The sequence below is a fragment of the Penicillium maclennaniae genome (genome assembly GCF_028827695.1).
Source record: "Penicillium maclennaniae strain IBT 15551 chromosome Unknown utg000004l:1.0-3007600.0:1.0-3009580.0, whole genome shotgun sequence".
Lineage (NCBI taxonomy): Eukaryota > Fungi > Ascomycota > Eurotiomycetes > Eurotiales > Aspergillaceae > Penicillium > Penicillium maclennaniae.
The window spans coordinates 1226364-1239885 of NW_026623216.1; the positions used below are offsets into that span (position 1 = coordinate 1226364).

Consider the following 13522-nt stretch of genomic DNA (forward strand, 5'->3'; position numbering starts at 1 on the left):
TAGTGCGTCACATGTGCACCATTCTGCTTCTGGCGGTTAATTAGCCTCAGGCAAAAACACATACTTCAAATCGCATGGCAGCAAGGAGACATCGCAAGTGAGCCTGAACTGACTATTTTCTCTGGGGTTCCACTTTTCCTCTATGGGCATGTTTTGAAACGCTCATTGATTCTTTATTTCGATACATGGGCCGTTGTAAGAGTCTGTCTGCCTGATATGAGACGAATGTCTAATTCACTACTCGTCTCTGCAAATTATCGGGTGCCACTCAAATTTGACGCGAACATGCACGTGTTTGAAACTTTTGCTTCAAGTGTAGCGATGCAGTTATGGATTGTATGCTCTATGTTAATTATATGTTTTCTTGTATCCATGCCTAATGATGAACTCCGCCAGATCCTGTACGTATGCTTAGATGATGATGTTGTCAATGCCGTTGGCCAACTTGTCCGCCTCATTCGCCTGGGATGCCTTCATGACCTCATCAAAGACGCCAGCGGCAGCAGAAACGAAGCCAAGGAAAGGCTTGCTAGGCGCCAGAACACGAGAGAGATACTCGGGATGGAACTGAACACCGACGAACCAGGGGTGGTCCTTGAGCTCGACAATCTCCATGCGCTCTCCTTTATCGTCCTTTCCAATGAAGTGCAACCCAGCCTTTTGCAGCTGATCGATGTATTCAGGGTTCACTTCATAGCGGTGGCGGTGGCGCTCGTCAACGGATGTGCGGTCAAGGCCGTAAAGTGCACGGAGCTTAGACCACTCCGAGTTCTCCTGGAAGATGGTTGGGCGCGAGCCGAGTCTCATTGTACCTCCAAGATTGACCTTGTCGATCTCAGGCATGAAGATGATCATGGGGTGGGAGGTACGTTCATCCAACTCGACGGAGTTGGCTCCCTCCAGACCACAGACGTGACGAGCATACTCGATCACGGCAATCTGCATACCCAGGCAAATACCCAGGTAGGGCACCTTCTTGGTACGGGCCCACTGAGCGGCGAGCATCATACCTTCGGTACCTCTGGTACCAAAGCCGCCAGGAACTAGGATTCCATTGGCGGTGGTAAGGGCGTGCCACGCGGCATGATAGTCTTGGGGGTTTTCTGCCCTCGCACTGTGCTCGAAATGCGAGGCGTCGACCCAAATGATGTTGAGCTTCTTGCGAGAAGCCATGGCAGCATGCTCGAGTGATTTGATGACGGAAAGATAGGAGTCATGGAGACTGACATACTTTCCGACCAGAGCAATCTCGACGGTGTCGAAAACGTGCTCTTGGGATGTGGTCAAAGCCTTCCACTGTTTCCAAGTGGACTGGCCCTTGATCACCAGAGACTGAGGAAGTTCAACATTCTGGATCTTGAGAAGATCACTGAGCACGTGCAAGAATCCCTGCTTCTCGAGGAGCAGCGGGACATGATAAGTGGAGCTGACGTTGTGCACGCCAATGACCTGCTCGGGCTCCACCTGGCAGAACATAGCGATTTTGTCAGTGGTAGCCCGATCCAGAGGCCTTTCACAACGACAAGCAATTAGATCGGGACTCATACCAGCTGAGCGAGCGTCACGAATAGCTTGTTGTGTGGGCTTAGTCTTGAGCTCATCCCCAATTACGGGGACAAGGCTGACATGGATTTGGACGAAGTTATCCTTGCCAGCTCGGCGACGGAGCTGACGTAAACCCTCGACGAAAGGAGCGCTCTCGATGTCACCCAGAGTGCCACCAAGTTCGATGACACAGACATCGGGCTGCTCGTTAGATTCGTCAACGGGAGTCCGAGCGACACGTTCAATCCAGTCCTGGATTGCGTCGGTCAAGTGTGGCACGATTTGAACGGTACGGCCGAGGTAGTCACCACGTCTCTCTTTGCTAATGCAGTGCGAATAGATCTTGCCGGTGGTGATATTATTATCTCTTCCGAGAGTAACTCCAAGATAACTAAGAAACGGATCATCAGCTCTCTGCAAGGCTTCGAAGAATATTTGCCATGGTGACTCACCGCTCATAGTTTCCGAGGTCAAGGTCTGCCTCTCCGCCGTCGTTCAGCACAAAGACCTCACCATGCTCAGTCGGTGCCATGGTGCCGGCATCGACGTTGAGATAGGGGTCAATTTTGATGGAAGTCACACGAGCTCCGAGAGTCTTGAGCAGCAAACCGGTACTTGAGGCAATTACGCCCTTACCGATGCCAGAGATGACACCTCCGGAGACGACGACGTACTTCATGTCGACGGTGTCGTAAAGAGTGAAGGTTCAAGTGACACCAAGTATCTGAAGAGAATGAATGACGAGAAAAGGCCCTTCGTCGAGTAAATCAAATGTAGGGTGTCCTTCCTGGCTTCTGCCAGGAGGGGAGGAAGGAAAAATCACTGCAGAATTGAAGCTGCACGTACTTTTCACAGCTCACCGCCCCCCCACTTCGACTTTTTCTGCTCCCTTTTCTGCTGCTCCGCCAAGGCGGTGACTATACAATGACGGCCCTATCCCGTGACTTGGGCTGGAATAACCTCATTCCCGTGGTTCCAAGTGACTCCTCTACACCCCTTCCGCCTGTGGTGCCTTCGCTCGTCCACTCATATATCAAACCATTCGGAATACTAGAAGCTGCGAATCGATGAACTTGTAGCTTTTGAGCATCCATTCGGTCTATTTTTTCTGCGCGGGTCCCGCTTTGAGACACCCGGCGCCAGACTGTACTTTTGCCACAGGCCTCCGACAGTGCCTTTGCCCCTGACTGCACATGATATTTATCAAATCCCCTGATGCTGTGAAAAGCCTGTTTTCGTCCTTGGTCAACGGTGAGACCGCATTGCGCAGCACTCGAAGGTATGCCACATTATACTGACCAGATCCCCTGGATTATACAGATAAACCAAGTCCTGACTTGGACCCCACCCTGCCATTGTCAGGCGGATGTCTTCCGACGATGCTCCTCTAGCAGCCCAATTCAAATCGTCTTCTAACAGCTTCGTCGATGTCTTCAAGACTTTAGGAGTCGGCCGTCCGAAATCGCATTCACCGGTGTCTCTGCAAGCGAACAATAGCGACCACCCAACAGATAGTCGAGGAAATAGCCGGCTTGTGCTCGGGTTTGAATCAATGCATCGTGGCAGCGTTGTGTCGAGCTCTTCGGACACCCCTAGTGGTCCCGATTTCGATGCTTCTCTCCGGATCTTGTCCAACAAGCAAAATTTAGCTCAGGCAATAGAAGAAGCAGAGGCGCTGTCAAGAACTATTCCCTGGTTCAGCGCGGAACAGTCAATGGTACTGTGGGAGGCTGCGGAGTATCTCTTACATCATGAACATTCCGGAGAGGCCCAAAGGAGTGGGGGCAAATTACTGGAAGCGATCGCAGCCCGTCAGGATCTATCACCATCTTCGAGGCGTGTGATTTTCGAAGCCATCACCTGCCCCACCGACCCCGAGTTGGTGGCTTCGCGTGTACAGTCATTGGTCGCCTTATCAGATCACGGTAGAAAGTTGGACTTCACGAGTACCTCTATTCTCCACATCATTGCTTCGTGGGTCATGCCTCTCTATGAAACTCTGGCTGCTGCACGCAACAAAGCGAAGAGGGTCAAGGCTGCCAAGCCCAACGAGCTTAGCCACGATGAAGCGGTCTTGGAAGAGCTCTTCCAGTTTGCGGAGGACTTGATTACTCTCCAACGCAAGCCACCATCACAAGAGGAGATTTCACTACTGCTAACAGAAACCATTACTGTTTGCAAGAAAACCAGTGTGGCAAGTGATATCAAGAACTCTTTGGCAGTGTTTGAGGCTATAATTGACTACGCAAATGTGCCAGATGCCAGTTTCGTTCCTCTCCTGGAAGTGCTGTGCAGTATTCATGCATCTGTCAAGTCTCTCTCTGGACCAACCTCTCGGACAGTTCGCAGTCTGGCAAAGTCTCGACGACAAGAAGAAATGGTAAACACCTTACATTCATTCATGAGGGAGTCATGCGCCAAGGACCAGCCAAGGAATTTGAATGTTCTTCGAGGCACCATTTACGTCTTCTCTGATCTTGTTCGTGACTACGGTCAAAATGGAATGCCTCAAATTCCTTTTGATGAATTGGTTGACTCTCTCTTGGCCATTGCTCAAAAAGACGAGGGCAAGGTCGATGCTGATGTGTTGGACCTATGTCTAAACATATTGGAGGGCAACTTCGTTCGAGTCGCCTTGGCTAGTGACTGGTCGAGCTTTGTCAAGCTTTTGCTCCTATGTTCTCGGCGAGTCTTCGATGAATCTGACGACTCAGTCTCATCTCCGACTAGTCCGCTGCAACACCCTGTCAAGAACACTCCTGACGATACCAGATCAAACATAATTGCCAACACAACGCGGATCGCCTCCGCAATTGAAGGACTGTGGGAACAGCTCGACAACGAACAAAAACAACAATCTACTCAATTCTTGATGAAAGGATACGCGCACATCGAGCCATCTCAGGCTGAGCTAATTATCAACCATATGCGACACGACAAGATCTGCTATCCATCGGAAGATTCGGCTTGGGTGCAGCACTGCCAGGAATTGATTGAGCGCTTCATTCAGCCTCGAAAACAAAGCTCTGATATTCGCATAATGGCTTTGGATACGCTGAAAGAAGCTCTTTCCGGCAATGAGAAGCTACTCTTCACCGAGGAACATGGCTTGTTGGATCGACTCCTTCAAGACTTCTCCACGGAACATGACTTGCTCTTTCTGGAATCGTTAGTCTCATTCATCACGGAACCTGCAACGGAACCTGCAACTCAAGTCAACGATTCCACGTTCAAACACTTGGTGGACATCATCAGCGCTCCTCTGACGAATGACTGCCACACCAGCGAGCATCGTGAGACATCTTCTAATTATAACTCCTCTCGTCGCACATCAACTACCAGCCTTTTGGAGCTGACTTTGTCGAATGTGTGTGCTGTGAGCCTTGTGAAGATGATGCTTCGTGCCCTCAATCATTCTGGCACCAAGTCCGTCATTCTTTTCGAGGCTCTATTGCAGATCGCAAAATCCTCGGATCGTCCAACAGACTCCCGTCTTACCGTCTTAAAGCTGCTTTTCCGACTTCGGTGTGACTCAGCAGGATCTGTGACGGTAGTCTCAACATCGGAGGGTGATTTCCTGATGAATGTTCTAGGTCGCAATGTTGATGTCGCCAGTATGGTACAATCCTCTGTCGACAGTCCCACGAAGGACGTGTCCCAGGATGCCTTGCCGCTCTCAGCGAACGCGAAGACCCCCACGAAAGAGCCACCATCTAGCCTTCCGTCCAAGTCGGCCCCGCGCGGCTCCATTTCTGCCCGCTCTTCGAAGTTGACAGCCCCAGCATGGACGCATTTCTTGCCACAGGTTCTTCCTGAGCAGCCACCAGGAGAGTCCAGTCGCCTGGTTTTCGCCTATACGATGGATGGCGCGTCAGACCTCTCCGAGTCTACGCCGGCCCAGATTGGTATTTTGAAAGTGAATATGTGGCTTGAAATTGTGATTGCTCTACTTCAACGAGAGACCGATTGGGATGTCTACAGTTATCTCCTCACACATCTTGGGCCTCAGCTTGCCAACAAGGACTTCTTCAACAACTCGATTCCTCAGGTCAAGCTGCTGCGTAGCATCTTGTGTGACCAGGTCAAGAATGAGACATTCCACGAGCCCCCAGTGACGACTGGCTTGAAAAAGAGCGATGTGGCCGCTTGCATCTTCGATGCTTTGTGCATGCTGGTCAGCTATCATGAACACCTCGCTAAGAGTGAGGAGGATGACCTTGTCCGGGCCTTCATGTCCGGTATCATCGGTTCTTGGGGCGCGACTTCCCGTGGATGCATTCAGGCACTGTCACTCTGCTGTCATGAGATCCCCATGTCGGTTACCAAGTCACTTATGAGCATACTAGACAGGATGGCTAAAATTATAACTATGTCGAACATTGCCGTTCATATCTTGGAGTTCTTGGCTCTGCTTGCACGTCTTCCTGAGGTCTATGTCAACTTGCGAGAAGAAGAGATTCGCACCGTGTTTGGAATATGCATTCGATTCCTACAGACCTCCCGGGAGCAACGGTACAAAAGCTCTGACTCGCCTTTGGTTCGGCCTACTCAGAACCCATCAGCAAGATCTAGTGTTGGTTCACGGGAACATGCCGAAGCCACTGAGCTCCCGACGCAAGATGTCATGTCAAGCTATGTCATGACCTTGACATATAACGTGATGGTCTTCTGGTTCTTGTCTCTGAAGCTGCAGGATCGCGCAAGACATGTCAATTGGATCACCAGCCGTCTCATCTTCCGCGATGACAACGGAAAGGAGGTTGTCGAGGAGCAAAGCCAGGTTTTCATCGACCTGATGCAACGCGTTGCATTTTCCGATCTCGGCGAGACTATCCCATTCGAGACCTTCCCTCCCACTCCAGAAGATGGGCCCGTGTCAAAGAAATCTTGGGCTGTGGGCATGAGTCTCGTCACCGTTGAAACAGCCGGTGTATCTGGACTGACGCAGATCACGAAGCGCCAAGCCTCCGGCACAACATACTCGGTATATCAGCAGCGAACAGCCCCTGTACTCCCACATCAGGTTCCTGCAAATGTAGATGCTCACCTGCACTCTGATTCTATGCGCACGGCAATTCTACCGAGCCACATCATGCTGCAGATGACTGCGACTGCCTTCCCCACTCCGACTGTGATGCAGCCCATTCCGATCCCCGAAGATGACATTACTCGACGAGCAATTAGCAGCTTTGATCGTACCGATATTGTCGACGGGCACAAGATCGGCGTTGTTTATGTTGATAATGGTCAGAGCCAAGAAGCCGAAATTTTGGCCAACACTGGAGGCTCCGCAGACTATGAGCACTTCCTCTCCGGGCTCGGATTCAAGGTGTCGCTTCGAGACGCCCAATTCAACACCCAGGGTCTATACGCTGATACCGACGGAGAGGCCACTTATGCTTGGCGTGACCGAGTGACGGAGATCGTGTACCACGTCGCGACAATGATGCCTACTGATTTCGACCGCGATCCTACCTGCATCAACAAGAAGCGAAATATTGGTAACAACTTTGTCACCATCGTGTTTAATCGTTCCAACCTCCCTTTCAACTTCGACACGATCCCGTCCCAATTCAACTCCATCAACATTGTCATTACACCCTCGAGTAATATCGCATACGATGAGTCCGGCTTTGTCAAGGGAGAAACCGATCCTGATCAGCTTTACTACAGTGTGCAGGTGATGAGCAAACCGGGCTTCCCTGATGTCTCACCTGCTGCAACGCCCAAGGTGATCTCAGGCAGAAACCTGGCGCCATTTGTTAGGATCCTCGCTCTCAACGCGTCGGTGTTCTCTCTCGTTTACAACACCGAGGGTGGCGAGCATGCATCTTCCTGGCGCACCCGTCTGCGCGAGATCAAAAAGGTTCGCGAACGTGCATTGGCTGCCCAAGCCCAAGGCTCGGAGGCTCCAGAGGGAGCCTACCCAGGCCTGCGTCGCAACACGAAAGCCAGTATCTTCTCCGAAGAAACGCCTATCCGCGCTCCTTCCTTCAAGACCGACTCCATCTCGGAATGGACCGCGGCCTCGGATACAAATATTCTTCAGAACCTTGACTTCTCCCGCTGGAGCCGTTAGTGTCTCTTCTACCCAACTCCTTGCCTTTCCAACTGGGGCATTCCTTTAACCTCCACTCACCCTTTTTTGAATATCGGATTCTCCATCTACCAATAAAAATATACACGCCAAAAAGAAACGACAGACCTTGCCACGAGCAATGAACGACCCCCGGCACGAATTCATGTACATCACCTTGCTTTTTGTAATGCAGCACTGCGGCATTTGTGAATACCCCATCCCCAAAAGTTCTGTTTTTTATGTCTTGCTCTTTTGCTCTTTCCCGGCGAAAAGGGAGACTGGGCGCTTGTTTCTACCTTCTGGGCTTCAGATCGACTAGCTTCAGCAATGACGATCCATATTGTTTGTGTCTGATGATCCCTTTCCGTATCTGTATCTGTTTCTGTGCGTGTCTTGGGAAACCATCCCACACTCGTGAGCATTGACGTCGTATCGCTTCTTGTAGCTTTCGCCTAGATGTTTTGACTCGGCATCAATTTTCCAAATGTAGCTCTGCTGCGGTAGAGTCCACGAGGGGTGCTTTTAGACAGGGCGGGGCTGGGATGGCGATCGAATTGATGTTGCTTGGAGATTGGGGGTTTCGACTTGAGGATGTTGATGGTACGGGAGTGACGCTTTGGCAAGAGAGGTTGGATCGTAATGCGCCTGTTGAGTTGGCGGAGGAGGCAGTAGGTCGAATTGGGTGTAGGACATGTTCCAAAGAGGGTGATGGGCATATGAGCATGTCTAATCCTTTTCATACTTGAGATGAAGTTGACTATTCACGAAGACGCCGCGCTCAAGGTCTCGTTGCGCATCCGTACAGGAGACTTTATACTCGCGCATGACGCGCTCATACATGTCGCTTATCAGGCAGAAGTCTGCTCCAGTGAAATTGCGATTCCAGTAGATTTCAAAAAGCATTGGGCAGGACTTAGGGCCTTTGGCTAGGAATTTCTGGATCATGATCAAGTGAGGTAGGTCTTTTTGGAATTACGGTGTTAGGGATTAAATTTTTGCTGGTGAAGCGGGTTTGGGAAAGAACTTACGAGACGAACATGGCTGTGACGGGAAAATAATAGGCACTGACTGTGAAGAGACCTTTAGCAAGTTGTTCGGGTGTAGAGACGCAGTGGTGTTGAATGTGGCCGTCTTTGAGGTCGCTGTCAAAAGATTCAAGGTTGAGAAATGGGATATTCGCATGTGTCGTGGGGCAGTGGTAGTTGAAATTATCTGCCAGGATCTTCCAGTTGTAATGCCCGTCCAGCTCATAAGTATGGTTGAGATCGTAGTCGTCGAAATTGTATGCCTTGTACCGCTCCTACTCATCGACGTCGGCGAAGTGTTCTTCCCACGACATTTCAGGTGTTTCTTTTGCGTCCATGTTGACCCAGATGAAGCCGTTGATGTCCACCTTGACGTGTATTCGGAAGAGTCCGTTCTGCTCTTTATCGAAGCCGTCTACATCTTGATACCCCGGGACTTTAGCCATTTTGCCGTTCAATCCCTACGACCCGCCGTGATACCGACATGCTAGGATCTTGACTTATCCGGATCCTTCTTGTTCTATGACAGGGTATGTGCGGTGCTGGCAAATATGGTGGAAGGCAGTGATTCCTCCTTGTCGGTCACGGGTAATGATGAAGTCGAACCCGGCGATCTCAAACCGCAGCCAGTCATCGGTTTTCTTGACTCGCGCGCGGTGGGTAATAAACAACCATCGTTTAGAGAATATGGCTCGACGCTTCAGCTCGTAAATCTCCGGCGAGGTATACCATTGAGCAGGCAGCGTACGAACCGGTTTTTCTTTCACGACCGGGGCATATTCTTTCGAGCTGCCGAAGCGGAAGCAGTGCATCATCGAGGTCGCCATGATTGTAGTCAAAATCACGTTGCAACTGGAGTTGATCTGTAAAGCGTTTTGAGCAAACGAATGACGAGCCCATACAATGCACTTATACTCATTCAGTCTGTTTGATCACTTCCATGTTCGGGTCAAGTTCCACGATTGTATGGGGGCCTCGATTTCGATGTGGAATCAAAACCCTGCATGAGTCGCGCTCATCAACCCGAATCAGTCACTGAAAACACCCGCCCAGCTGGATGATACTTTGATCTACCTACCTTTGTCATCTCCTAGCCTGTTGCACACCGCAATTTCGGGCGGCATTCCGTCAAGCTCCCCACTTACCCGGGATAGAATTGCCACTGTATACTCCGTTTGGTCTGACTTGGAGATTGAGCCACTTGGAGCCAATGAATTTGGGTATAATGCGCCAGCCGATGGTTATTGATATGTTATATCGCGAGTCCCAGACCCTGAGGTTTTGATGGGTGTCTCAGTAATAGATCCCGATGAGGGTGCATAGTGACGTGCCTTCAGGGATGATTATGTAGTCGGATGGATCTGTGCCATGGATGTTGTTGTAGCTGCATCGAAAGATATCATGGACGAGATTCACACCAGTTTACCAAATGATCCAAGTTGTCACTCTTATATACTGGGAAGAATCGGTACCTCCACGTGGTCATTACGTGTCTCTCTCCACTATATGGCCTCGCCACCGATGTAGCTATAAATCAGATGCTGCGTAAGTTCAGATCAATACGGCTCCATTTCAAATGGTAGTTATCAGCGGAACTAAGAAAGTGGGCTATAGATAGGAAGACATTAGACGATACCTAAAAGCTTTATGAATTCAAATTTTCAATCCCAAGAAAAGAAAAGAGAATTTATCGCAACTGGATACAGTGACATGTGGCTGTCTTGTGCTACACGTTATAGCATGGGTTTTCCTCTGCAGGAATCGACCGAAGAACGAGAAACATCATGTAAATCGCACGATTAAACTGGGCCGTCGGTCACCCTTCCTCGGGTGTCTCTCACCATTGTCGGCTTATATTATCTTTTTGTTATAATGCGCTGAAAGAGCTTCTCCGCTGAAGGAGCTTCTCCCCTGAAGGAGCTTCTCTGTGGAAAATCGCTTCTGGCAATTTAGTACTTGTTCCTTCCAGCAGGAGCTATGCTTCAACCTTCCCAAACTTTTCCCTTGCGAATCATTTATGACTAAATCATGATCCAAATTTCCAAATCCGTATAGCATGTATTTAGAAACACCTCATGTAACTCGTGGCTTTTTTTCAGTGAAAGACTTCAAATCATTAAATCCAGAGTTTCAAGCAGTAGGCTTTTCCGGACCCCATGATCTTTCTCTCTAAGTCCCATTAACTTGGCCACGGCAATCTGGGCACCACGCACGCTGTACTCCATCATCAAAGTTGTTTCATCCGGAATCTCCGCGAATTGACCAACACAGGCGATGTTGCTAGTATTTTGTGGGATCACACGTGGCCGGCTTCCTTTAGGGCGTGACAACAGGGGTGAAGTGCCTAACGGCATCCCACAAGGAACGGTTTTCGAAGTAGAAAGAGTAGGCTCAATAGGAAATTGGAGATAGGAGAGAACTTCGAACAGAATTTCCTCTCCGCAACACTCGTACATGGATTTTTTCATGTAACTACCCTGGGTAGTTGGGGTCAAGGCATATCCACATATGATGTTACTATTCTTCGGTTGACTGGAGAAAAGAGGTTGGTGAGGAATGCTGAGGCTTATCGACCAGTTACTGTCACTCAGCGAGACCAATGCGCCTGTACCTGGCCGGTCATGCGTGAGCTGCTCGTATAACCTCATAAATTCTGGCCCATCAAATGTTGTAGTGAAGGTTTCGACGGTAGGCCGTAGACCTTGGGGAAAGAAAATTACTAGGATCTCCAAATTTTGGAGACCTCCGAGCAAGCTTCTGCCAGAGTTTCCAGTCACGAACCATCTGAGCTTCACAATCCAAGGACAGATTGGGAGGCGGACAATCATTAGTCCCTAAAACTGCGCCTCCGCTAGTTGATCCGAGAGTGACGATTACAATATCAGCCGGGCTCATTTCAATCATTTTCTCCTCTCCGTCCTCAACTAGGTCAATCCCGATGACCGTGCTTGGGTCGCTCTCCCGGATAGAATCGAAGATCTGTCACCTCAGTCTTGAAGTGGAAGTTGACACCTTCATTTTTCAGATAACCCGTGATGGGGAGGACGAGAGACTCATAGAGATTAAACTCTGTTCGATTTGCGGTTTTGAGATTGTTGAGGGACTGAATGTCCTCCAAGTATTTACGAAGATGTCGCTTAAACTCCGCAGCGCTGTGCCATGGTTGAAGTTGAAAGCTAATCAGAAAGCTTTAGAGTAGGAGCTTCATCTTAAAGCGTCAGCAATTTACCTTGTTGCCCATAGCATCCAGAAAGTAGTCCCAAAGAGTGACTTGTCCAACACGTCTTCAATGCTCTTTGACGCCAGGTGATCCTCATTCGTAAGCAACAAATTTATCAGTGCTATTCGATTCTTTATCCCAATGTGAATGCCCTCAGTGTAAACCAATACTGGTCCCAGGTCACCCAGCTTGAGTGCACGTGTGTTGACGATATTTTTAGGGACTGGACGTTGAAAATTTTCATTGTTTCGGACAGCCTCCATAAGCGACCTGCCTGGCTGGGTTTCGCTGGGGACAAGAGACAAAAGTCTTTCCATGCAGCTGCCATGGAAATGCGGATGACATTCGAATGGAAGGAAATACCCTCTCTGTGGATCGCCATACGGGTTCATAGCTCCACCTGAATAAGTATGTAGATCTAGCACGTGAATGTTGGCGCCAGGAATCTTAGCATCGTTAAGCAAGTGGACAGCTGCGGAGAGGGAGGCAATGCCACTGCCAACCAGCCACACCTGAGTACTTTGCGGGTCACGACTGGGTAGGGTTTCTTGAACGGCAGGAAACATGACAGATCTTTGGGCTGGTAAAGCGTTCTCTTTTATCAATGAGTTTGGAGGTTCATGTTCGCTTAATAGATACTGGACCTATTTTTATTACCTCATGATGATGGCTACTATTACAGCTGATTGCCTGTTACTTTTTGCGCATTCTTTCCAGAACTTGAATGTTATCTCCTGACCGGTACCTGTGATTCCTACCTCTCTAATGTCCTTTTTCTACGCTAGCCAATCTGGTAGTGGCTTGCACCACTGATCAATTAGAAGAGCATCTTTCCCACTGGCATCAGGACAGACGTGGTGATGATTATCCCATGATAGTTGCTTAGCCTCCAACCGATGCATGTCAAGACATTGACTATAGCCCCGAGAAATAGAAGCAAATCCCTTTTCCTAGGAAGTTAATGAGAATGAGCTCGCTTCACGGTCACGTGCAGCTTGATCTAGAGCGAGCATTGTCATTCTTACTCCGAGGTATTTCGATGCACTTCTCCCATAAACCTTGGCCCTAGGCTACAACGCGTATCTGACCCGGTCTTTCAACCACAGCAAGGAGTCTGTGACACTCCCCACAATAATGTTCACATTCTTGACATTTTCTTATGAAGCAGGGCAAGATAGCTCCGCATGGCCCCAGGAAGAGGCAGCAAAGACATGACCAAAGCCTACAGGAACCAAAATATTAGTATTAAATAACATCAGTCAAATCTCTCATGAAAAGGAAATAGGCGAACGGTACTTAGCGTAATGCCCAAATCGGAAGTTGATCTCAGTAACCCCCTGCATATGACAATACGGACAATGAACGGATACAGGATAAGTCGGTAAAGATGGCCAAGCCTTCAATCTGGAGCTCTCGGAGTTTCTTTGTCCCCTTATTTTGTCATGATTCATGGTCGATGATTGAACAGGTATGGAAACGTGTGTACAACTTGTAGACAATAACCCACTGTCAATTATGTTTCCCCTTCCACTATTTCGACTTTCGGACTTACTCATTGCGGGCGTCTGTGTTCGTTATATCGCCGGTAGCACCACCTTGATCTACCTGTGACTTTGCAGGGCAACTTTGCCGACCAGAGCTAGAAGTCTCTGT

At 49.3% G+C, this 13522-nt stretch overlaps 4 protein-coding genes across 4 annotated transcripts; 1 reads left to right on the plus strand and 3 right to left on the minus strand.

Moving 5' to 3' along the window:
• Positions 1-411: 411 nt before the first annotated feature.
• Positions 412-2224, minus strand: N7477_004644 (uncharacterized protein; the record flags this gene model as incomplete). The annotated part of the gene is made up of 2 exons (XM_056966307.1): positions 412-1936; positions 1998-2224. The coding sequence occupies 2 exons, from the start codon at positions 2222-2224 to the stop codon at positions 412-414; spliced, it is 1752 nt and encodes a 583-aa protein (XP_056823088.1).
• Positions 2225-2911: 687 nt separating this feature from the next.
• Positions 2912-7624, plus strand: N7477_004645 (putative GTPase activating protein (Tsc2); the record flags this gene model as incomplete). The annotated part of the gene is made up of 1 exon (XM_056966308.1): positions 2912-7624. The coding sequence occupies one exon, from the start codon at positions 2912-2914 to the stop codon at positions 7622-7624; it is 4713 nt and encodes a 1570-aa protein (XP_056823089.1).
• A 726-nt stretch (positions 7625-8350) lies between these two features.
• On the minus strand, positions 8351-9476 carry N7477_004646 (aromatic ring-hydroxylating oxygenase subunit alpha; the record flags this gene model as incomplete). Its single annotated transcript, XM_056966309.1, has 4 exons — positions 8351-8468; positions 8653-8924; positions 8994-9110; positions 9177-9476. 4 exons carry the CDS (start codon positions 9474-9476, stop codon positions 8351-8353), a joined length of 807 nt encoding a protein of 268 aa, XP_056823090.1.
• Positions 9477-11578: 2102 nt separating this feature from the next.
• On the minus strand, positions 11579-12435 carry N7477_004647 (uncharacterized protein; the record flags this gene model as incomplete). Its single annotated transcript, XM_056966310.1, has 2 exons — positions 11579-11825; positions 11879-12435. 2 exons carry the CDS (start codon positions 12433-12435, stop codon positions 11579-11581), a joined length of 804 nt encoding a protein of 267 aa, XP_056823091.1.
• Between the last annotated feature and the right edge of the window lie 1087 nt (positions 12436-13522).